At 36.0% G+C, this 24,597-nt stretch overlaps 1 protein-coding gene across 1 annotated transcript in view; it reads left to right on the forward strand.

The window, feature by feature from the left end:
• Positions 1-21,813, forward strand: part of LOC129925773 (F-box/LRR-repeat protein 3-like) — a 45,650-nt gene extending 23,837 nt beyond the window's left edge. The window contains exons 6-11 of the mRNA XM_056026274.1: positions 4,387-4,635; positions 8,546-8,680; positions 9,463-9,629; positions 14,487-14,622; positions 19,255-19,331; positions 20,288-21,813. Of these exons, the coding sequence (XP_055882249.1) occupies positions 4,387-4,635; positions 8,546-8,680; positions 9,463-9,629; positions 14,487-14,510 (575 nt within the window). The 3' untranslated portion in view covers positions 14,511-14,622; positions 19,255-19,331; positions 20,288-21,813. The remainder of the gene's footprint in view (positions 1-4,386; positions 4,636-8,545; positions 8,681-9,462; positions 9,630-14,486; positions 14,623-19,254; positions 19,332-20,287) is intronic.
• The last annotated feature ends 2,784 nt before the right edge of the window (positions 21,814-24,597 follow it).

Genomic DNA, 24,597 nt, shown 5'->3' on the forward strand with positions numbered 1-24,597 from the left:
CAAGGAAACTGCAAAGTAGCTTCTTCTCTTGCGGACCACCTTTTATTACTCTCCTTTTTTAAACTCCAGGCTCCAGCTTCTTTCAGTTTGGCCTTTCTCTTGGGTGAATTGGAAAAAAGTTGAACAATTCATTTACAGTTCCAAAAAAAGGTAACAATCGCTGTATCTATCTAAGCAGAATGAAGAGCTGTCAGGTTCAGAGAGAGATTATCACAGTTTAGAAATGTAGCCTTTGGATTTATGTCTAAGAGACGTTTCTGCAGGCCAGACAGACTGCCACTCATTTTGGCTGCGTTATCTAAGATTTGAGACATTTTCAATTCTTCGACTGCAGTATCTTTGTATGAACCATCTGAATAGTGACACTTTTCTTCGACACGTTCATGGTCTCCTTTGTTTTCATTGCCCTTATCAGGTTTAAAATGAAATAATGATGAAATAAACTACCCTAAACAACTACTTCCTGAGAGAACACGGCTCTAGTCAGCGCTACTCCTTGAAATTGAGAACGGAAAGTGTAAAATACTCTGTGTGGAATACATGCAACAGGGTCAATGACTTATATAACAACGTGAAAAGCAAGATTACATGACAGTGACATAATATTTTATTTATTTAAAACAAATTTCCGACACTCATTTGGGGGACCCCTCAAGTGGGGGGGGGGGGCCCGGGGAGGGATCTTTAAATTCTCCCCCCTTCTCCCCCCAACATAGCTACGCCCTGCTTAGACCTGTTTCACTTACTTCCATTGTGTCTAAATTTTTAGAACTGGTTACAATGTTCTTTTGAATTATTTTTGTTTGACCCTTTACAAATTGTTTACCAGAAGGATAAATGTGTAGGTAATGCCATCCTATTTATTTTAAATCGAGTCTACAAACACCTAGACATACCTAACACTTATGTAGGATAGTACTTTTTTTATCAACTTTTACTACCATACTTTTTCATTTCCTTTTTGAAAAAAAATTAAAGTATTGAAGATTAGTCCATATATAATGGTTTGGGCTAACGAATATTTGACACAGAGACCTCAGAAGGTTAGAGCAAGCAATGCAATATCAAATGTACGTATAGTTAACACAGGGGCGCCCAAAGGGCCTGTGAAATAGATATTGTGATTCATTAGTATAATAAAGATTTTCAATCAGATAGTCCTTTAGACCTTTTTGCTCCTTCACAAAATGCGCTGATGTCAGTGTTTCAGGTAAAAAATGCAGTTTTTGAAGAGGAAGAAACATCTGTTCAAAAGGGTTTGCAGCACCTCAATTCAACAAAGTTAATTCTAGTAACAATATGAGTTGAAGTGTTCTTTTATTGAAGGGAAATGAACTTCGAGAAAATAATATAGCTATGAATACGACAATGACAAATGCAAGATTATTGTGACACAGACACACTTAATATACATCCCAAGGGTGCATTAAACCTTTCATGCAATGCTTAAAAAAACCTGCAACTAATTTTGATAATTATATTGTTAAGGATTCAGTACATAATGAAATATGTATTGATGTGAACCATGTTCAATTATGTTACCCATACTTCAAAAGTAAAAATATTTTCAGGGAGAAAGAAAACGATTCTGATAAACTTATTCATGAACAATGGTTAAAATTTGTTAATTGTTTTGTGGTATTCCCAGGCATAGATCCATCGTTGAGCAAACCTTTTGAAAGAAATAAACTGTGACTTTCATTCTGTGAGGGTTATTCTTCTCACAAAGTATAATTTGTAGAAAATATTCTACATGAGATGTTGACCATTGCTATTACAGGGTGATGAGATCTTGGTCAACAGTTGCACTGTGCACATGAATGGTAGTATGGCTATAGCAGTTGTGTAAGGGAATTATTAAAAAGATTACATTAACTCATCAACCGAATGAAAGATGCCTTTGATCCACATATCCGTGACTAACAAGTCGGCTTACGAAAGGAAACATCATGGACAGATCAGATAGAGACACTACACACCATTTTGGAATAGTAAATGCATGGAATGGAACGCCCCTATCTACGTCAACTTTCTGGACTATGAAAAGGCTCATCTGGATACTTTTGAGACACTATGGGGTGCCTGAACAAATTACAAATATCATCAATAAGTCATACGAGGGGATTACTTGCAGAATATTGCATAGCAGACAGCTGACAGATGCATTTGAAGTCCAAACAGGAGTGAGACAAGGCTGTTTAATCTCTCCCTTCTTGTTTCTGCTAGCCATAGATTGGATCATGAAGATAGCCACAGAACATAAGCAGAACGGTATACAGTGAACACTGTGGAGCAGTTGCAGATGTCAGAACCCTGAGCATCCTTTCATCGGCAGAAGAACACCCTGGGATTTAGGGATATAAGCACCACCTCCAAAAACAGGCTCTTTAACAACATTGTTAAGCCAATAATACTTTATGAGCAGAGACCTGGAGAACCACCATCACCACCATAAAGAAAATCAAGGTAATCATCAATACCTGCCTGAGGAAGATTCTTATGATCCGCTGGCCAGACTTAATCTCGAATAAAGAACTGTGGCAAAAAAAAAAAAAGCAGCACACATTTAAGTAGACATCCTTCATAGACGCTGGACATGGATATGTCACATCCTTCATAGACGCTGGACATGGATATGTCACATCCTTCATAGACGCTGGACATGGATATGTCACATCCTTCGCAAGCCTGCATTCAACATAACCAAGCAAGCCCTATCGTGAAACCCATTAGGACAGAGAAAGACGTTCGGCCCAGGAGTACATGGCGTCGCGATTCGGAAGCAGATGCCAAACTGATGGGCAAGACGTGGGGACAGCTGGAGAGACTCGCCCAGAAGCGAGATGCCTGGAGGAAGCTGGTTGGTGGCCTATGCCCCAGAAGGGATTACAGAAGGGATTACAGGCAGAGATAAGACGAAAGATTACATTTACTCACTCTGTCTGTGGAGGGGAGGAATTCTTTTACACGTTTTCTTCTCACTTTCCATTCTTGGATCAATTGGAAATTTCACACAATTATTCTTAATCAAAGATATTGCATATTTCTTAACAAAACAGTTTATCCAAATTTTTTAACTTATATAATTAGATATAATAATTTGTCTATATCATTTTAGTTGTTTACTTGAAATCTGATTTTATAAGTTAACTAGCCTTACATTACCCTTGGTCTGCGGGTCTAAGTTTGTGTTTACTAATCTAGTGGATTGGATTTATATGTGTGTTAAACTTAGCTAATGATCCTTTCAAGTTTTTTTCTCTTTCGCTACGAAAATAAAATTAGTTTTGCGAAAATGGGTTTACCAAAAGCCGATACATTCATATCTATTAAAAACGAAAAGAGCGATAGCTTTGTTAAATGATTGGGATTATAAAGTAAACAATTAAACGAAATAATTTTTAGTACGCGATTCATTAATGAATATAGATCTAGGCCTATCTCAACTCGGCTTCGCAGCTTTCGTAAACGAATGTAGTCTATTAAAAAATGCTTTAGAAAACCAAATTTGAAAGTTAATTTGATCAAAATATGAAATGAATGGACTATAATTAGTATGTTCATGTGTTTAAGTATAAAACTATCTGTGCGAAGAGAAGTTTTATCATCTTAGAGTTGAATTAGAGTTTTAGATCTAGGGATGGGATTATAAAGTAAACAATTAAACGAATTAATTTTTAGCAAGGGATTCATTACTGTATTGTCTAATGAAAGAATGTTCGTCAGGAAATCTGTAGTCACAGATATAACGAACTAATTAATGCAAAAAATGCTCTTGAAACACAAAATTGAAACTTAATTTTATCATATAATGAAATCAATGGATCTTCTTTTGTATTTTCATGTGTCAAAGTAAAAAACTATCTGCGCAAAGTGTATTTCTTAAAATTAGATCTAGGTCTAAATCCTTTCGATCTTTTCTCATGTCAACATTGTAAACATTGCCTATATCCATAAAATACTATAGCTTTAATAGAGTCGGACAACTTTATTTTTTTTAGGGTCTTAAGTTTGTTTTAGGGCTACAATACATACACTACGCTCTAAGTTGGTACCCAAGAAACATTGCTGCCAAGTTTTATCAAGATTGGTCAAGCGGTTTTGATGTCTATAAGTCACATACATACACCTCACATTCTACTTTATAGTATAGATGACCGACCACAACACCTTTTCTTACAAATACAGATACATATACTAATATAACACAACACGCAAATATACAACAGGACTAAATAGTTTTGAAATATTGTTTTAATGCATTATGTAAGATATTTTTTTATAGCTTAAAGCCCAAATTGAAAGAAAACACATACATTTTAAAAAATACCAGAACCCAAAGTGTTACTTCAAGAAATGTATTTATTTAACTAATCTTTCTAACAGTACTAGAAGGCATAACACAGTGCAATGGGTTTACTGCTTGTAGAATTTTAAAATCAATTCTACAAATATGCTTACAAAAACAGCTAGAAAATCTGAGACTAATAGAAATAACAAACCTAGGAACACTCTTGAATACAATGCCCAATGAGATGATAAGAGACATCACCAAATTGATCAAACGTTTGATAGAAAATCAGACAAAGTTAACTCATCTATATCTAGACGAAGCCAGGGTCAATACAACAACAGGTGAGACTATGTTTTTCTTTCTTTCTCTCTCTCTCTCTCTATCTATCTAGCATTTTATTATTTTTGCAAACTTAAATCCATTATGTCTTTCTGGTATAAATTTCATACACGTTATTTCTCCAACTTGACAAGGTTAAAACCTTGAACAATTGTTAATTGTCGTTAATAAAACCCGAATCAATAAAAATATTTACTCAATCAATTAGTGGCTATCAATAATTATGTTTGATATTGAAATAAATTTTACAGTATTTAAAAATAAAGCTGCAAATATACAGTTATTCTTCTCGGACTAGCTTTTTCAAAATAATTTCTATTTTTTTGTTGTTGTAATTATGACTTAAATATGTGTATCCTGTCCAACGTGCCAGATGCCACAGTTACGGGTATTGTTAAAAATATTGCATGTATTTGGGCATTTATTTGCATACCATATTCTGCGGAAGTCTTTTAAATGCGCATCACCAGGTCAGCTAGTTCTTCTTCTGTCCCTGCTAGGCCATCAATGTCATTCGCAAAGCGCAAGCTGGTAATTCTTCTTCCTCCAATGCTTACAGTATTTTCATAGCCCTAGAGAGCATCTTCCATTATCCTTTAAGGAAGATATTGAAAAGTGTTGGTGAAAGTAGTCAGCCTTTTCTTACTCCAACTGTAGTTTTAAAGCAGTCCCCAATATTATTATTGAAGTATACCGAACTGGTTGCTTCCTTGTAGAGTTTCTATTAAATCAATAACCAACAAGGCTTTTTTCTTTTCCTGCCTACAGCATTATGCGTATAGCGACATACAGTAAGGTGTATTTCTCCATACTTAATCAACTGAAAAACTCTTTAATATATCAAGACTATGTGCAAACCCCTGTACGTTGATCACACGGCTTTTGTGGCTTCAGACCCTGGTGGAAAAACTATCTGCTGCTTACCAAAAGTTTGGCTTAAACATTAGTCAAAGCAAGATTAAAATACTAGATCTAGTTTATAACAAACATATTGCACCTCACGTAACCACTAACTGCCAACCACTGGAAATGGTTGACTATTTTTGTTACCTTGGCTCCATATTCAACATTGTTCTACTGAATAAAGAAATTAACAGCAGGATAGCCAAGGCAATGGGCACCATGGCACGGCTGCAGAAAAGAGTGTGGGACAACATATTGCTAACTAACAATACCAAAGCCTTAGTCTACCGGACCTGTGACCTGTGTGAAAAGCACCCTGCTATATGGAGATGAAACATAGTCAACCTACTCATGTCAGGAAAAATGCTAAATATCTTCCACCTCCGAGGCGGATCTTTAAAATAAACTGGCAAAATAAAATAATATAACCAGATAAAATAAGGACCTGCTGCGAAGAGCAGGGTGCCAGGACTTTCTCGTTGTTATCAGCATACTAATTGGCAGGCTTGGTCACGTTCATAGAATGCCACAAGGTCGACTCCCACAAGACATTCTGCATGGTGATCTAACAGAAGGCCTTTTTCAGGTATACTGATGCATGCTAACGCGACCTTAAGCTTTTCAAAATCGACAGTAACAGTTTTGAAAAAGTGGCACGGGATAGATTCATATAAAGAGCGAGCATAAAGGAAGGGTTCCGGCGTGCAGAATACAAAAGAAGCAGAAAGAAGGGTGAAAATGCAAGGTGCCTGGTGATTACAGATGCTTAACTTGTGACTGCAGCTGTGTATCAAGGATAGTCACGCAAGAAGTTGCAAAGGGAAAAGATCGTCTCTCTAAACGTTCAATGTCATTACAATTTGAAAAGTTTCATATACTCTGATTAATAGAGTTAACACAAGAAGTTGCAAAGGGAAAAGATCGTCTCTCTAAACGTTCAATGTCATTACAATTTGAAAAGTTTCATATACTCTGATTAATAGAGTTAACCAATTGAAACAATCGATGCAAATTTAGAAATGTCAATAAAGTAAAATAAAAGATTTAATGCTACTGTGTGGGAATATGTAAAGAAAATATAATAAACCTAAAATTAAAAAGCCTGCTGTACCAAAGTAAAAACAAAGGACATATTGGCCACAAGGCTTTCATCAGTTCCAAACAAACGCAAAAGGACAAATCATCACCATCATCTTTCCTTTACTTTTCTTCATAGAACAAGGGGCCTCAATATAAAAATGCTATACTCCACGGTTTCTTGTTAGTTTTTAAATGGCTTTCCAGCTCTTTACTGTCATGTCGGCTTCATTTACACTGCGTCGCCACGTTCTTTTTGGTCTTTCTCTACATCTTGTGGATTCCACCCTAAAGACTGTTTAGTTCTTATGTTGGTTTCCATCTCCAGTTTCTCTCTAAGATCTGCACCTCTATATTTCTGTAACCACCAATCTCCCACAGTTTGGTGTTTTCTTTTTTGTCATACCAGTGTATTTTTTTTTAGATACTTCTCTGACATTTGTTGATGTTCTATACAAAGGACAAAATATAAAGATAAAATAAGTGTGTTTTTAACAATGTTGTTGTCTATCGCGCACATTTGTTTATATAGACAGAAGGGTTGTAGTTATCAATAGTTTGTACTTTATAACTTCAGAAACAAAGGCTGACTGATTTTCACATACATTAGCTACCAAACAAGGTAGCAGCACAACAGAACAAATCCTAAACCTCAGAATACTGTGTGAAAAGTATCTCCAACATCAAGAGAATCTTTTCCATGGCTTTATTGATTTCAAGAAAGCTTTCGATCGAGTATGGCACGTGGCACTCTGGGCGACAATGGAAAAGTACAACATAAACAAAAACATAGTCAAAGTTATCCAGAACCTCTACAAGGATGTCACCAGTGCTGTGTACTTCAATAGTAATAATAATAATTAATAATAATAATAATAATAACATTTGGAGTAAGACAAGGTTGCCTACTTGCACCAACACTTTTCAATATATCTTCCTTGAAAGGATAATGGAAGATGCTCTCGAGGGCTATGCCGGTACTGTAAGCATTGGAGGAAGAAGAATTACCAGCTTGCGCTTCGCAGATGATATTGATGGCCTAACAGGGACAGAAGAAGAACTGGCTGACTTGGTGATGCGCAGCATATGGCAGGCAAATAATTGCGAAAAAATAAAAAAATTATGACCAATAGCATCCAGGGCTTTAAAAGAGGCATCAGTATTGGAGGTGAAAAGCTGACTAGCGTTAGCAGCTTCAAATACCTCTGAGCATTGTCTCAGTTGAGGGAACGAAACCGAAATGCACAGTCCACAGCTGCCCTTCCAAGACTTAAAATAATATGAAAAGACAAAGGTTTAGCCCTCGGCACCAAAATCAAACTGATGCGCACCTTGGCCATTGTTACATTTTTAAATGCTTGTGAGTCTTGGACACTGACTGCACATCTAGAGAGGAGGATCCTAGCATTGGAATTGAGATGCTACAGAAGGATCCTAGGTGTCCCATTTAAAGACCGCATCACAAACCAAGAGATTAGAGACAGGGTTACTGCAGCAATTGGACCCCATAATGATTTGCTAGCTATCGTAAAAAAAGCCAAGCTAAAAATCTATGTTTATATCACAAGATCTTTGGGGCTCGCTAAGACTTTCCTTCCGGGAACAGTGCCAGGGAGGACAACATAAAAGAATGAAAGGGCATGCCATTGAATTAGGTTCTAAGGCTAAGGACAGAGAGGAATGGAGAAGGACGGTCGACGAATCTTTCTTGGTGCCCCCAACGGTCCAACAGACTAAAGGATAGGTAAGGTAAGGTAAGCTACCAAACAGATGTTACATGGGTGAAACTCACCGGGTTGCATCTTAGAATGTTTATATCATCTTTGAAATCCTGCTTTTATACATCATAGATCATACTTTGTAATTCAAGGTGCAAGTGTAAAATGATTAAGACGAGCCGTAACTTATTGAATGCATTTTTTATTGTCATAGGAGATGAGATACTCCAAGCCATCCAGGAAAAAGATACTATACGTTATTTAAGCCTAAGTGGCTTATTTAGAAATGAAGATGAAGATAATAAGATCAAATTAGCCATACTTTCATTGAAACTAAGACATATGATAAGTAAGCTCTATATTCATCTTCTTATCTATCTATAAATCTATCTATATAGTTATCCATCCATCTACCACTCATCCATTTATCTCTATCTGTTTTCTATCTATATTTATCTATCCATTACTAGCGTACACAGGCACTGTCTACTCTATCCATACATCTTTCAATTTTACTATTTATCTATCAATATAGTGTAATGTAATCTATCTGTTTATCTATGTGCTTTTCTCCCTATCTATCTATCTATCTATCTATCTATCTATCTATCTATCTATCTATCTATCTATCTATATATATATATATATATATATATATATATATATATATATATATATATATATATATATATATATATATATATATATATATATATATATATATATATATATATATATATTATATATATATATGGGTGGATGGATGGATAAATTGATCAAAGGAAAGATAGAAAGATAGATAGATAGATAGATAGATAGATAGAAAGATAGATAGATAGATAGCTAAATAGATAGCTAGATAGCTAAATAGCTAAATAGATAGATAGATAGATAGATAGATAGATAGGCAGATAGAAAGATTGATAGATAGAAAGATAGATAGATAGCTAAATAGATAGCTAAATAGATAGATAGATCTTTTTCTTTCCACTTTTTCTTTTTTTTTCAATTCTTTTTCAATCCTTCCATATGTTTATTTTTTTCACATAAATGTAATAGTTAGATAAATTAAACCTTTATTAAAACATAAATATATGTTTTATGTTTTCTCTTGAAACATTTTCTTGATAGAACTAATCATATCCAGCGCAATAATAAGTGATAGTGTCTTAATGAACGTCAGTGGCAATGAACTTGTTGTAATTTTTGAGATATCACACAGCAAGCAGCCCAGTTCTGTAGGTTGGTCTCATCTGAAAATGTTAAACCCTGGGATTCAGTTACATGTTTTTATACAAGTAAGTAAACATTTTTTTTCTTTTTATCTGTTATCATTTATAAGTCTTGATAAATTTGGTGTTGAGCCAAAAACGTAATTCACCTTTTTCACTAATCTAATTAATTTAACACAAATTAAGACCAATAAACAGATAAGTAAATTATAGAAATTATAAACAACACAATATATTGAAACAACTTATGAGAATAAACAACAGAAAAAGGAATCAAATTAAAGCATGTATTTCCATCCAGAAACAAGAATTTGTAACAAATATAATAGAAAAAAAATAAAACGAAAAATCTATTCACTTGAAAACAAAAAAGTTCCCCTTTCAGACCATGCAGTCTATTGGGCAGATGATGTAAAGTTCATCTGTTTGCTATAGTCCACGGTTAACGAGGCTGTCATGTTGCCAGCACAACTGTCAACCGTTTTTACTTTTTCCTAACTAATGTCAGATACCCATTTGAGCTGATTGAACGCCCTAAAGCTACCGACATTAAAAATTCCAGTTCTAACCAGAATTTGAACCTGCGTCCCACCAGTCAGTTCAGAAACCAAGTGCTTACCACTCAGCCAATGCGCCAGTTATACACTAGACACTAGAAAATACACTAGACCATTACTTACAAATATAAAGCTCAGCCTAAAAAAAAAAGAGCATAATGGTTTTCTATTTTGATGGAATATCAGTTATAATATAATATAATATAATATAATATAATATAATATAATATAATATAATATAATATAATATAATATAATATAATATAATATAATATAATATAATATAATATAATATAATATAATATAATATAATATAATATAATATAATATAATATAATAATAATAATAATAAAAATAAGCCTTGTCTTCGAGTCCGAAGATTAATAAGGAAAGCAGTATTTCCCGTGGATACGCAGCCCCAGCTGTGACCTACATATTTTGCCACACCATGTCAAGCTTAACAATTGTCCGCCATTGGTCTTTTCGCCGTCTGCGTCTGTCCTCGGCAGCGGATTTTCATTCAGTTTCAAATGTGTACCCCTCGGCCTTTGTCAATGACCTCCAGCATTCTCGTTCTGAGGCCGCATGCTACCAAGTGCTCTCTTCTATGTCTGCTAAGGCAAGTTGAGGCTTAAGCTGGTGTTTAAAGCGTCTCCGTGGGGCACCTCTGTTACGTCGACCACCTTTTAGCTCACCAAAAAAGACTGCATACGTTCGTCCCACATACGGGATACGTGCCCTGCCCAGCGTAACTGTCGGACCATAAGAAATCACTCTCTAATGTCCATATCGGCGTTTGGAAGGACATCGATGTTCATAGTGCGGTCTTGCCACCGTTGTTCATGATGGAGCGCAAGCATCTTTGGTGAAAGCTCTCAAGTAGTCTTAGCTACTTTCTGTATAATACCCATGTCTCAGATCCGTATAGAAGGGTTGACAGAACCCCCGCTTGGTAGACATTGATTTTAGTAGGCAGGCGGAACGATTTATTCCGCCAAAGTCTTGCCTGAAGGCGTCCAAAAGCACTACTGGCCCTGGCCGGATGGTCATCAACTTCCCTTGAAAGTGAGGTGTCATTTGATACTATACTATACTTCCTATATGTGAAGTCGTCTACCACATTAAGGGGATGTCCATTAACGGTGATGTTTTGGGCTGAGTAGGTTATATTGGGTGACTTCTTAAACATGAATTCTGTTTTTCCGAGGTTTATAGATAAACAGAGAGGCGGTAGTGTATTCAAATTTTATTCATTAACTGCCACCTGGAGATCATGTTCATTGTGTGCTAGCACGGCACAATCATCGGTATAGAGAATCTCTGTAATGACCGTTTCTTTTTGTTTTTTTTTTTGCGCTAGTAGACGTCAAAGAATGAATACCTTGTCGTCCGAACGAAACTTGATGTAGATGCATTCGTACAAACACTGCTTCATTTAACCCAGCATTACGCCAAAATAGATAGCGAATAGTTACTTCAGGGCGTGACAGCCAAAGTCGTGAGATACCTCATTAAACGCAATAGAGACTGGTTTGATGAGAACAATATGGAAATTCAAAAACTGTTAAAGAATAAGCACAACTACTATCGCTCTGTTCTTGCAAACCCTAATGACAACTCATCCAGAACTCTCTATTAAACTTCTTGTCACATTCTTGTCGTTACATCAAAATATTGTATTTGAAATATAACTTTATCCGCATAACCGTGGTATCAAATATACAAATCCTTTATAACACAACTTCACTACTAAAATACGTCCGCATCACAGTGTGAAACAATCAACAATAATATGTTTCCAGCTCTAAGTACAGAAAACAACTATTAGAAATATGTGTACTGTCTCAAGTGACTTCAAGCTACTACCGTCTTCGACTGACCAAAAGTTACTACTGACCAAAAGTCCATTTAGTCATTCTTATTTCCTCTTTCTATCTCAGAGGATTCACGTGTATTTCACCCGAGGTGAACATAGAACAGACAATGTCAACCGAGATGCATGCTGACACTGGTGACTCAGTGGTGACAAACGCTCTTTCTATAAGTCGCTTCGAAGTGCCTATGGCCCAACTTACCAGTCAACAGCGCCGCTAGGATCCTTCAATGGTTCCACCCTATTAACTAACAAGGCGGAAATACTAAACAGAACACTACAGCCTGCTATTTGGTGACAAAAGGCAAGTAGCGGAGGAATGGCTGGATAGAACACTACAGCCTGCTATTTGGTGACAAAAGGCACGTAGCGGAGGAATTGCTGGCAAATGTTCCTTAGAAAATGATGAGAGAGGAGATCGACAACTCACCGACATTTCAGAAAGTTGAAACAGCAATTCATAAACTCAAAAACACAAAGCAACTGGCTCTGATGGACTTACCGCTGAAATATTCAAAATGGGTGGTGTCTTCCTAACCGACAGGCTGACTTGTTCGCTCTAAGCTGGGAGAAGTGTGTGGTTCCACCTGAACTTCGAGATTCCGTAATCATATCCCTATACAAAAAGGGTGACAAGTCTAACTGCTCCAACTATCAAGGCATTACACTTCTGTCAGTAGCAGGAAAGATCTTTGCACGAGTCTTGCTCGACCGACTAACCCACTCTTTAGTGGACGAGGTATTATCCGATAACCAATGTTGCTTCAGAGCAGAACCTAAACCTATACGCTAACTTTGTGGACCTCACCAAGGCTTTCGACACTGTGAGTCGCGAGTCGCGATGGTTTGTGGAGGATTTTGGCCAGGCTCGAATGCCCGCCTACTTTCCTATTTACTCTTAAACAGTTTCAGGTGGGACAAAAAGGCCAGATCAGACACAATGGTGCCCTTTCTGATCACTTTCTAATAGAAAATGTCTTGAAGCAGGACTGTGTACTTGCTCCTACTCAATTCGCAATCTTCTAATATAATATAATATAATATAATATAATATAATATAATATAATATAATATAATATAATATAATATAATATAATATAATATAATATAATATAATATAATATAATATAATATAATATAATATAATATAATATAATATAATATAATATAATATAATATACTAGTATTAATAGAATACAATACCGCTATCTGTCTGTCAGCTAATCTGTTGACATATTTTCAACAATGGATGTTAGGTCTCTATACAGATCAAACACAGACCACTTATAGAAGACAGACACAACAATAATAACAAACTTCAGAAACACGTGAACACTCTGGAGATTTGAACAAGGGAGACTACACGGTGAAAATATAGAAAATTAACAACCTTCTCGTCATTCTAGCTCTGGAGTTAAATTAATATATACATACCATCTATGTATCATTATATCTATCTGTGCGGCTGTTTGTCTTTAATTTCTGGTCTGACAATTGATATCAATCACAGAACTTGCCTTAAACATCTCCAGGAGATGATTCGTAATACCAATTAGTAGTTGAGTACATTCAACTTTAATGTGTACTACATCGCCAAAAACTAAATATAGGGCAACCATTTGTTCGAAGCCCCGTCCATAGAAACAGATGACCTTTATATCATCTGCCCTATAGAACACAAGGTCTGAAAGCACCAGAGATCCAGAACATTTGAGGCTGGGCGGGGGCTTTTTTTTTTCAAACCCTAACCCCCTGTTAAGCCCTAACTCATTTGGGCTTTGTAATGCATTTGTACATCTAAGAATGTAAGATTACTTACAAACCTCTTACAAAATATACATCGGGAATAAAATATCAATAAGTAGCATATGTTATATTAAACTATAATAATATAACCTTTGTTCAGAAGCTGTTATTTCTGCACACAAATTGAATCGCCCTCACCAGTGAAGAACAACGGAGAAATACTACGGATACAATCGTAATCGATCAGCCTTCTAATTGACCAACATATCAATATAAAATTGGTCAAAATACAAATAATAAGTCTATAAATTATAAAGATACGTAAATGATTTTGTATACAATTTGTGTGATTTAAAAAGTCGGCCGGGTTGTTTAGCAGAGGCGGACTTCCATTCATTCTTTGCCAGGGATTTAAAATATCTTTGAAATAATAGTAATATTTTTTTTTATTAATTAACTCCTCTGGCCTTGCCAGTGTTGAGATTCGTTAAAGGGAAACATAAATCGGTGTAGTCCCTTTCACGATGTCCACTATGGGATTTTGTGGTAATGTGGTAAGTATGCGGCAGTGCCGTCCTCTGACAGGTAACTAGAATCTTCTTAGGGATGTTTAGGGTCTTGGATATGTTTGTTAAGTTTGCTGCTAATCCCTCGGCTATTAGTAATATTAATTTTTTTTGTATTATTGTTTACACAATAAATGAATAATTTATTTATAACCAATATTATGTATAATTTTATTTTAAGCACTTGGAGAAATATAACAACTGAACAAGTGCACCGCATATTTCAAGACAAAATACCAGCAGACTTAGTTGTTATTCTTCTTTCAATGAAGACAAAGGCAATGGATTCCCTTGAGCTTATTACTATGTCTCTAGGTGTAAGTAACAGCATAACATTTTCATTAATTATTCAAATGAAGACTTCTGTCACGTGATTATTTTAAATCATATCTTTCGAGTGTGTGTAATTGTTACACAAAAAACAAAGAAAATACCAAAAAAAAAATAAAAGAACAACATATCTTCGGATAAGAACTTCACATTTATAACTTTTGTACGGCTCCATTTTGTCTCGAAAGGCCCAGATGAGTCACTGGTTTTGGTTTAGTCTTGAGATGGGGCATAACCTTGTGTGACTAATCAAGCCAATTCTAGAGCGGCAGAATTTGCCACAAGAAGGCACGGATAAGATGGATGCATTTATCAACAGATTTGAAATGCTGATGAAACTTGAAAAGGAACCACAACACAAATGGGCCATACAATTTCTCAGTCTGGTCGGAGGAAAGGCCCTCGACGCACTACAAGCGATGACGAGGTAGCCAACTATGCCACCCTCAAGAAAACATTGCTTGATTTCTATCAATACATCGAGGACGACTACCGACAGAAGTTTCATGAGCTAAAACCACCATCAGACGGCAACATGAAACAATTTGTTTCTGATGTGAAAATAACGTTCGAAAAATGGGTTCAAGCGTCTGGAATTGAAGAATCCTTCGAGAGTCTGAAGCAGTTTATCATCGTGGACAAAATCATATCAACAGCTGGGAAGAATCTGTTTGCTTTCCTACAGGAAAGAAAACCGAGAAGTGTGGAGACCGTTATGGAACTGTGTCAAACTTATGTAGCGGCACATCCGAGCGAAATACTACAAAAGTTTGAAAACAGTGAAGAAATCGAATTTGCCGCCGCAGCAGTCTTTACAACAGCACGATTTACAAAGGAAGAAACAGCACAACAACAAAGTCCACAACAAAAAAGAGATATACAAAGAGAACGAAATGATTATAGACTAAATCAGTCACCGGCCCAGAGAAGTGAAGTGAGATGCTACAACTGAGGGAGAATGGGGCACATAGAGAAGTATTGTCGAGATGCCCGGAGAACAGAATACTACAAGAACGATGTTGTAGCCCATGTTGGAGGCTTGGCGGATAGCCTTTCACCGTACAGAAAAAATGACAATGGAGGAAGGCGGCAGTATCCAGAGGACCAAGGAGAATTCCAGCCTCAAAGATACCAAGGCTATCAATGACATTACACCTCGTTACAGATATTATGGCAGCCCACCAGTCAACAGATATTACGGTGAAGGAGACAGATGGGGAGGTCCATGGCGACGAAGATAATTTGATTGAGCTGGTTATAGACGTAGAAAAGGAAGAAACGACGATGACGTCAGACGCCAAGAACTGAAGTAAGCAATGACACCCTCAAGCTTCTACCGTTGTCAACAGCAAAGAGGACGGAATGAGAACTTGTTCGTTTACTGGAGACCACAGAGAGAAACGTTTGACTAGTATGTTCAGAGGGCAGTGCACGCTCCAGTAGAGGGATGAATGTTTTTTTGATTGACAGTGGTGGAGAAATTCAAGGTTGACCTGCTTCTAGAATGTGCATGTATTTTGAAGCTACACATGTGTAGAGCTACTAGTATAGTTTGGACTAAATTTCCTCAAGGTCAAGGTCAAATAGAGAGTTACAGCCATACTGTAGCTGACTGTGTGTGTGTGGAGACTACTTTCAGTTCCTGTGACCGAAAAAAAAAACAAAAACAAAGCGAACATACCTGGGTTGAAGTATTAGGCAGAATATTTTACTAAGTGACCTTTGATCTAGCGACCAGAAGGAAACATCTGTGTGTTAGTCTGAGACAATGTGAATCTGTCTGTACCAGTCACAAGTTTGCTGTGTATAGAGACATTGTTTTCCTTGACAACTGGCATTACTTTCTCGTATCGCCTTTCAGTCACTCTTGATTCAGACGATGTGCATCAAGTTTGAAAACAGCAACAGAGCAGATTGTTAACAGTTCCTCCCCCCCCCCATACTGCAGAGCATTGTCAACATTTACCCCACTACATGTAATCTTCTTGGTGTGGGAAGAACGTTTGAGTCCTGGGCGTATGAGACTATGTGTATTTCTGGTTAATGCCTACAACACCAATAGAGAGATACTATCTACACTTGCCACTGTTAACATCAACATTACCATCAGAGAATACAGAAATAGTCAAACAAGGTGACGTCTGACAGTACAAGTCCTTTGGTGGGGCAGCTTACCACCATAACACCCTCAGAACAATTGACCCCACCGTGTAAAAATAGTGAGACCATTACGCATCGACTTTTGTTATTGAGCTTCATAGCTGGAGACCTTAGAATGAACTGAAAAAAACATCGAGAATTATGTTGAAGTTGTTGAATTGTTCAATGTACTTAGAGGCGACCTAACTATAGACTAAATGCCCTGTTCTATAATTATTCTACTCTATGGTTAAATGTAAAGAAATCAATGTGCTAGTTCTTTTCTCGTAGATTGCCACCAATACTGACAAACCTGTTGATTTAAATGTAGATATGTAAACTAAACAGAGATGTTAACATGTAATTTTTTATGTGATTCTGTCATTTTTCCAATTTAGTTTTAAGTCCAATGCCATTGATGGTAGTGTGGATCTGTGTATTTTTTTTTCCATTTCACTCTTTCTTTACGCTATTAATAAGTTATATTAATAGCTTATTTTGGTAAGGGGGGAATGTGGTGATTATGTTTTGTATAAGATATTGTAAACGGCACTTCATAGAACCTGGGTTGTAAGGCATAAAGAATTCTATGTTATTGTTTTTTTTGTATTAATTGTAATATTATTTGATTGGTCCATTGGTTGGGACAGAGTGACAGCGCTTGAAGTTGTATTATTGTCGTTGTTAGAGACCTGAGTTATGGAGCCTAGTCGTACTCTATGAGTAATATAGAAGTCAGTTTTATAATTATGTAAATATTCACTTAGTTAACGTTTGATGTATTGTCTTCAGCTACAGCTACCCTGTGTACTTTTATTAAAGTTATATTTTTGTTGTTAATTCATCTCTGGCGTCTCTTGAGTTATTGAAAGAAGTACTAGTACGTTCTGTGTCAAGTATAATTCCAGTAAGGAGTTCACAACAATCACAACAGTTACTAAGTGTTGAGAGAGTCACTCAAATACACAACCTCAGGAAGGATTTATTCAATGCTACGAAGAACTGTGTAGAAAGAGTTTGGAACAAGATTGAAAGTGTAACAATTGAAGGAGCACATGCTTTGACTGGGAAAAAAACATATCTTGAGCATTCACTCTTACTTCTCTTATGTGTCATTCATCGGGAAAGTTTGTGGCAAGATTTATCCAATATATTGACCTAATTATCTCATTGATCAACTAAATCAGGGCTAGAGGTCTTGATTAAAAGCAATGCCAACAACTGCTTAAAGATTTAGAAACTAAATAATTCAGATATTCTGCACTATGATGAAGGTATTCAGAAGTGTGTGGAATCCCAAGGAAGAAAATGTTTTTCCTTCATCACTGATTGTGACTTTATTACTATAATTGCTAATGAAGAATGGAAGATAGACTTTATGTTCTCTATTGACTCTACGGAGAAAATGAACGAAATGAACGTCAAACTTCTGGGCAGTATTTGCATGTCAAATATATTCAATTAAAGTCTCCCCTTTTCTCCAGGCAAGAAAATGAAAACAGACTTTTTTTTTCTGAAAGGCAAATCTTCGCCTAAAGCTATATTTCCGCACTTAAAAAAAACTTAGCTACCAAACTTTTGACATTATTTAGGTGCACACACCTCTTCAAACAAGCAGGTATGGCACGATTAGGAATCAGTTTTTAGTTTCGTACATAGGGGACGTTTTGCCAGACAATAACGCCACTAGTAAAAACTCGGCTATGGAAATGAATAGCAAAATAAAAACATGTAAACATATTACTATTGACCGCTTTAGAGAGATGGAGCTTTTTACAAGCGTAGAGATTTAGCTTGACAACATTTAACGGTTCCCTTCGTTATTATTAAACTTTTAGTTCGACTTTCTCTATCAGCGTCGACTGACTTCTAGTGTTGGCCTTTCGTCTGAGAATATTGGATTTCGTTGAGAGTTATCTCCGTTTGATTTAGCTGCATAATACACAGCGCGGAAGTGCCTAACATTGCACTATCTCAGTTTCTGGTTTTCAATCACATGACCAATCACGAGTGATTTTGCATTTACTAGTACTGTCCCTTATCCACTGACACGGTTCACAGCTCAGCAGTAATTTAACCTGTGTCGCTCCGCCTTAGAGTTACAACAGTATGAATAACCTTTCAGTAAAATTAGTATCTTTTATTTCTTTCGTTACAACATTTATCATTATCATAGTCAATGACAATAAATAAATTAGTTAAAAATTTACTAATTAGTTAATTAATTAGTGGTAATCAATTTTCTTTTATATAGAAAAACGGAGTTATATCTTTCAGTATTGAGTGATGTAGTAATTTTGTGGTTCTTCCCCTCAGACAAGCTTTGTTTTTAAGAATATTTTTTTTTTCTTTTTTTCTCCTGTAAAAGCACCTAAAGCAGAAGGTTGTATTATCTTATTATTATTATTATAAGTATATAAGTATATAAGTTATTATCTTTTAGCTACAAGTTGTACATCTGTTGTGCTTTTATTCTTCAGAGCACAATGACTAAATTGACTCTAACGCTGATGGGAACTCCTACGTGGACGAAAGACGTTTTCAGTCTAATGGCAGGGTAAGTTAAAGTAGTATAACTTTTGATTCAGGCTATGTTATGGATAATTACAAGAAAAAAAAAGGAAACTTTTATAACACCAACACAACTCTCCTGTGAGTTACTTCAGAAGTAAGCAGATTGCACATGTAAGGCATGTGTGTGGAGATAGACGCGCTAACATTAGTTCTTTAGTGCATCAGCCTTCCGTTTCTTACGAAATGGTCCAGCGTTCTTTGGTGTAGGAATTGTGAAGACATGTCCCCGTAATGGTTGTAATTAATGCTTAGATTATTTATACTGACTATTCGGAAAGACAGTTCGATGATAAGCTGTTTTCTAAATTTCACATTTAATTAAAAGAAAACTGTCTACAAATATAAAATCGTTTTATAGAAGGCTAGATTTTATAAGATATCTATGTATCTAAATAAGAATTATAAGTTATTTTAAAATTATTTATAATAAAAAGGTCATAACTTGTCGACGGTTTAGTAATGCATCATCCAAGAAAGAAACGGGAATTGGCCGCGTGAAATTTTGTAAAACTTGTTTGTTTTTTGGCTTTCCTGAGAAAACACCTAGACAAATACATTATATAAAAACATTTATTTCTGCCTGTATTGTTGTATTTTACCTGTTATTGTGTTTTGGTGTTCCACTAGTTGCTACTAGGAAGGTGTAGTGGCCAAAATAATACAAGCTGAGCTGGTAGCTTATATTTAAGAGGTTCTAACCCTTCAAGTATGGTTAGATGATGCCATCAATGTAATTAACATAAATAAGTTATGGCTTTGGTTCTTTCAGACAGGCCCCTGCTGTGTAAAGGAAAAACATTTATGAAAGGAAAGGGGTTTTAAATATATATATATTTATATATACTTGAAAAAATGGAAAAATAAAACTATTTGATGTCATAATATGAAACATACCAACCTTTCCAAAAAGCTTAAATGTATTATGTATTTTAACTATAGGTGTTCAAAGTTGCAAGCAATAAATCTCTTCGGTCCTGCATCAAGTGAAGGAATTCTTATTGATTTGGCCAAGGTTCATTTCAACAGAGTTCCATTTGTTACCGTGAACAGCAAACAAGTCAAGCAGAGAGGGTTGCTTTCAAGACTTCTCCTTCCAAGTTTTTTGCTTTAACTCCATGGCGTTTTTGTCCCCCCGTGGAATGTTTAATGCAAAAGAGAGTAATTTTTAACTTGTCATGTCAGAGACATTTCGAAAAACAAGACCAATAATACCAAGTTTTATTTGATGTATCGTTAGTTTAGCTTTAGCTAACGTACGAGAGTGTATGTATTTCTGTTGAAAATATCTCTACAAGCAAAGCTTAAGTTAAATTTTCAAAAGGCTCTTTAAGTACTTTGATTTTTTAACATTTTTATCATTATTTTAACAATATTCAGTTGTGTAGAAATAGGTATTTTCTAATTTTGAAAATCTCAATTGCATATATTATTCATAATTTTATGCAGCATTGTATTATTATGCATTTACTTATTTGTTATTCTAAGATATCTAACAATTTTACATGTGTATTTATTCATTTGTTCTATTTTACATGTAATATATGTATATGCATTTTATACCTTCAGTTTCACCTATCCCTTAGTCTTAGGACATCACACATGATTTGTTGACGGTTTCTCCCTTCCCCTCTGATTTTTGCCTTGAATAGAGTCTCTTTCAATGACAAATCCATTCTTTATGTTGTCTTCTCATCACTAGCTGTGTTTGCTTCTTCTTCTTTTCACAATTCCTCTGGTAGGATCACATATTTATAGAAACAAATTTATCTTGTAACTGGGTCACGATTCTCGAAGACGGCTCTGAAAATTTTCCTAGAAATGTTGAAAGTTCGTGTTAATCTTTGGGAAAAGAATAACTAGCAAGTTGGCCATACTAGGAACTTCTAATTTTTCAAAGTATCCTATAAAAAAATAATTAAATTTAGCTAGAGGACTAAAAAACATATTGAGAAGACTATTGTTTTGAGTATTTCATCTTGAAAGCCATATTTATTGAAGAGTTTAAATAATTTTACTAATTTTCAGTTTTGTCTTTTAAGTCAGATCTAGAGGTGTATTACTAGAATATTTTAAAATCAGTAGATTAATATATTCGCCTAACTTTGATTTTTTTTTCGTGGTGGTGGATAGGGGCGGGATAAAAAATGTGTATTTGTATTTTGAAATCTAACATTCATTTATTATTTATTAAGAGCAAAATAATCACTGCGTGAAATTAGTGATGCTAAAGCTGTTGTTTTTTTTTAAGTTTTTATTTTTTATTCCTGATACTGTTCATTAGTTAAAGGTCTTATGACATTGGCCTACATGCATATATTATTGCTGTTTATATAAATTAATATATAATAAATAATTTTTAAACATATTTCTTACAAATTTATTGTGTTTTTTTTTCATATAAGTATTATATTAAAAAGTCCACTTTATTCTGAGAACATAGGTAACTCCATCCCAGATGTATAGGAATAGAAAGCTGTCTACTTACTCGTATCTCTAAAATTTCCGTTATGAAAAAGTCTTTATGTAAATTTGCTGCATGTTCAACATCATAGAACATAAGTATGAGTGTGGGTTCTTAGATGGAGTTACCTCATTATCTTAAAACATTTTTTCTTTTTTTTATTATTCGCCTTTCTTTATTTTTCTTCCAATGAAAAAAAAGATTAAGATTGTGCTTTAATATTCAATAATGTCAGATGATATGCAACAATTCTTTGATCTTAATTTATACTGCTCATTTAAACATAGTACCAAAAAAAAAGTCATGTATTTAAATGAAGTACAAAACAATATTAATATTCTGATTTTCTGTACAAAATATCAGAAACAAATATAATTATTGCAGGTGAACATATTCTAAAAAGAACTGGGAATTAAACGAAAGGTGAAAAAGAATATTTTAAAGCAATGAAATGACCAAAATAAATAGCAAAGGATAGTTCATTCAGTGCTATTCTTCAGAAAACGAACTGGTGTCAGAGTCGGCCTGGCAAAGCCATACAAACCAGCCGAAATATTGATTGCCATATGATGTGCATTTGTATTGGTACTGGATGCTGGAATGTGGACAGTATTGATAGAAGGATAAGAAGCACTCATTACCATTCGACTGCTGCGCTGGCTCGACACATCCCACATGGTTGACAGCGTAACAGAGGTGTAAACTAGTTGGCGCATTAAAGGTCAGATCGCCATTTCGCCCTCTCTGGCAATGAGTAAAGTAACTAGTTGCTAATGGTCTCTGAATTGAGATGGGATACACATTTGAGACCCAAATCCCTTGTTAAAGATAGGCGTAGTTAACGAAAAGAAAAACTTAGACCACCCCAATGGACAACGGCCCTGTCTGCTGCAGTTGCAGAAAATTATGCAGGTCGCAATAGGGTTTGCCTAGATAGTAAAACACAGCACCCATCCTTAATCTTCGGAATCGAAAACGGTGCCATTCTTTGGTACATGACGTCATACATATTTTTTTGTTATAAAATACAGATGCTTCTTCAAAGAAGATAATTATGACAAATTGACCTATGCTGCATAGTGTTGTGACCTAGTTTAGTTTAGAGATCATGGGTGTAGATTAAAACTTACTAAATTCTGACCCTTCATTCTTGCGGAAAACGTTTCTTGAATCCTTTAGTAGGTTCTTCCCGGAGTTAATGGAAAAAACTGTAGACACCCAGCCTATGCCAGCAAAAGGGTTCGGGGAGCGCTGGGAGGCCAGGCACTATTTCCGGTATTTAAAAGAAAAAAAAGGAAAGTCTGGGGTATCTACATTACAATATTCTGCTTTTGAAAAAGTTTGGTTCAAAAACCTAATCTGACAATCTTACTTAAATTACTTGGGACATTCGGCGCATTGGGCGGCAAGCTGCCTCCAGAAAAATCTCACTGGTACTGTCTGAAACCTCTCCCAACCTGAGTCCTCCAAGAAAGTGTGGCGCCAAGTTGTACTAGGATTTCCCTGTTCGCGCTTCCCTCGCAATGGCCTCCTTGTCATCGCAACTCCTGGAATGTGTAATTGATTTTGTCGGAAAACATGTCCCTTAAACCTCATGCGACGCTCTGTGACAACCTCTCTAAGTATTCGACGCCCTGTTCTACATAGGATTCCATCGTTTGAGACCCGATCTCAACAAAAGTGATGGGCGGGGGGCTCCACCCTGAACTCCGCTGGGGGAGCTCACAGCGCTCCTATGTGTTTGTCATGTCTCCATGTAAATAATCATTATATTGTTGTAACCCTGTCTTGCACCAGTGCTTGAGGTGCGCACTAGCGCACTAGTGAACGTAAACAGGAAGAGACTAGAACGGAGAGAATAACAGTGCATCAGGGATTGTGAAGAGTCTGAATGTTTGGGAAACTAAGAAGAAGCCAGCTTTTGATGCTGCCTGAAGGTTGTAGTAGGGACCTGGAGCGAAGCGGGGAAGGCTGTCGTTGGTCCACATTCGGGTTAAGTAGCAAAGGACTGGTATACTTAGTAGTGAGACTCTGAGGAAGCTGAAGGATGAATCATCATGTTATGTGTTTACCCTAGTGAATAAACACAACTATTATTTCCTGTTAAACTGTGTTGAGTTGCATGCCTATTCGTTGAGTGCCTAACCTAGAGTTAAAACAATTGGTGTCAGAAGTGGGATTTAGGCAGATCAACAAAAGGATAAGAATGACAACGCTTAGGAAGCTAGATGAATTTAGCTGTAAACAGTTAAAAGAGGAGCTCCGAGACAGGGAGCTGAGGATCTTCTGTGACAAAGAAAAAATGAGAGCCAGTCTTTGGCGGGCCCTTGTTGATGAAGGGGAGGATCTGGAAACATATGTGTTTGAGGTAGAACCAGATATTGGTGAGGTGCTGAAAACCATGCAGAACTGGTTAAGGGAACTTTGTACCTTCCAGGATTCGATGAATCATTCTATGGACAAACTGATACGTAACGTGCAAGGCCAGATCAATCCTATAAGAGAGAGGAAACTAACATCATTCAACAACAATGAACCGTTACTCATTCAAGACTGTGGCTGTACTGATAGTTACAAAGAATGAGTCAATCTTAACAAGAAGCACAAAGATGAACAGAAAGAGACAGTCGAAGCAATAGAAGAAGTCTGCTACGCGACTGAAACTTTTGCTGTACCAACTTTGAGTGCAACAATGACCTGGACGGAGCAGGAAAACTTTGAGCCTGCGTTAGAGCCTGTCATTTTGGACCTTAAGGACCCCTGTCGATCTGCCAGTACCTACGAGGGG

Source organism: Biomphalaria glabrata, chromosome 4 (assembly GCF_947242115.1).
Source record: "Biomphalaria glabrata chromosome 4, xgBioGlab47.1, whole genome shotgun sequence".
NCBI lineage: Eukaryota > Metazoa > Mollusca > Gastropoda > Planorbidae > Biomphalaria > Biomphalaria glabrata.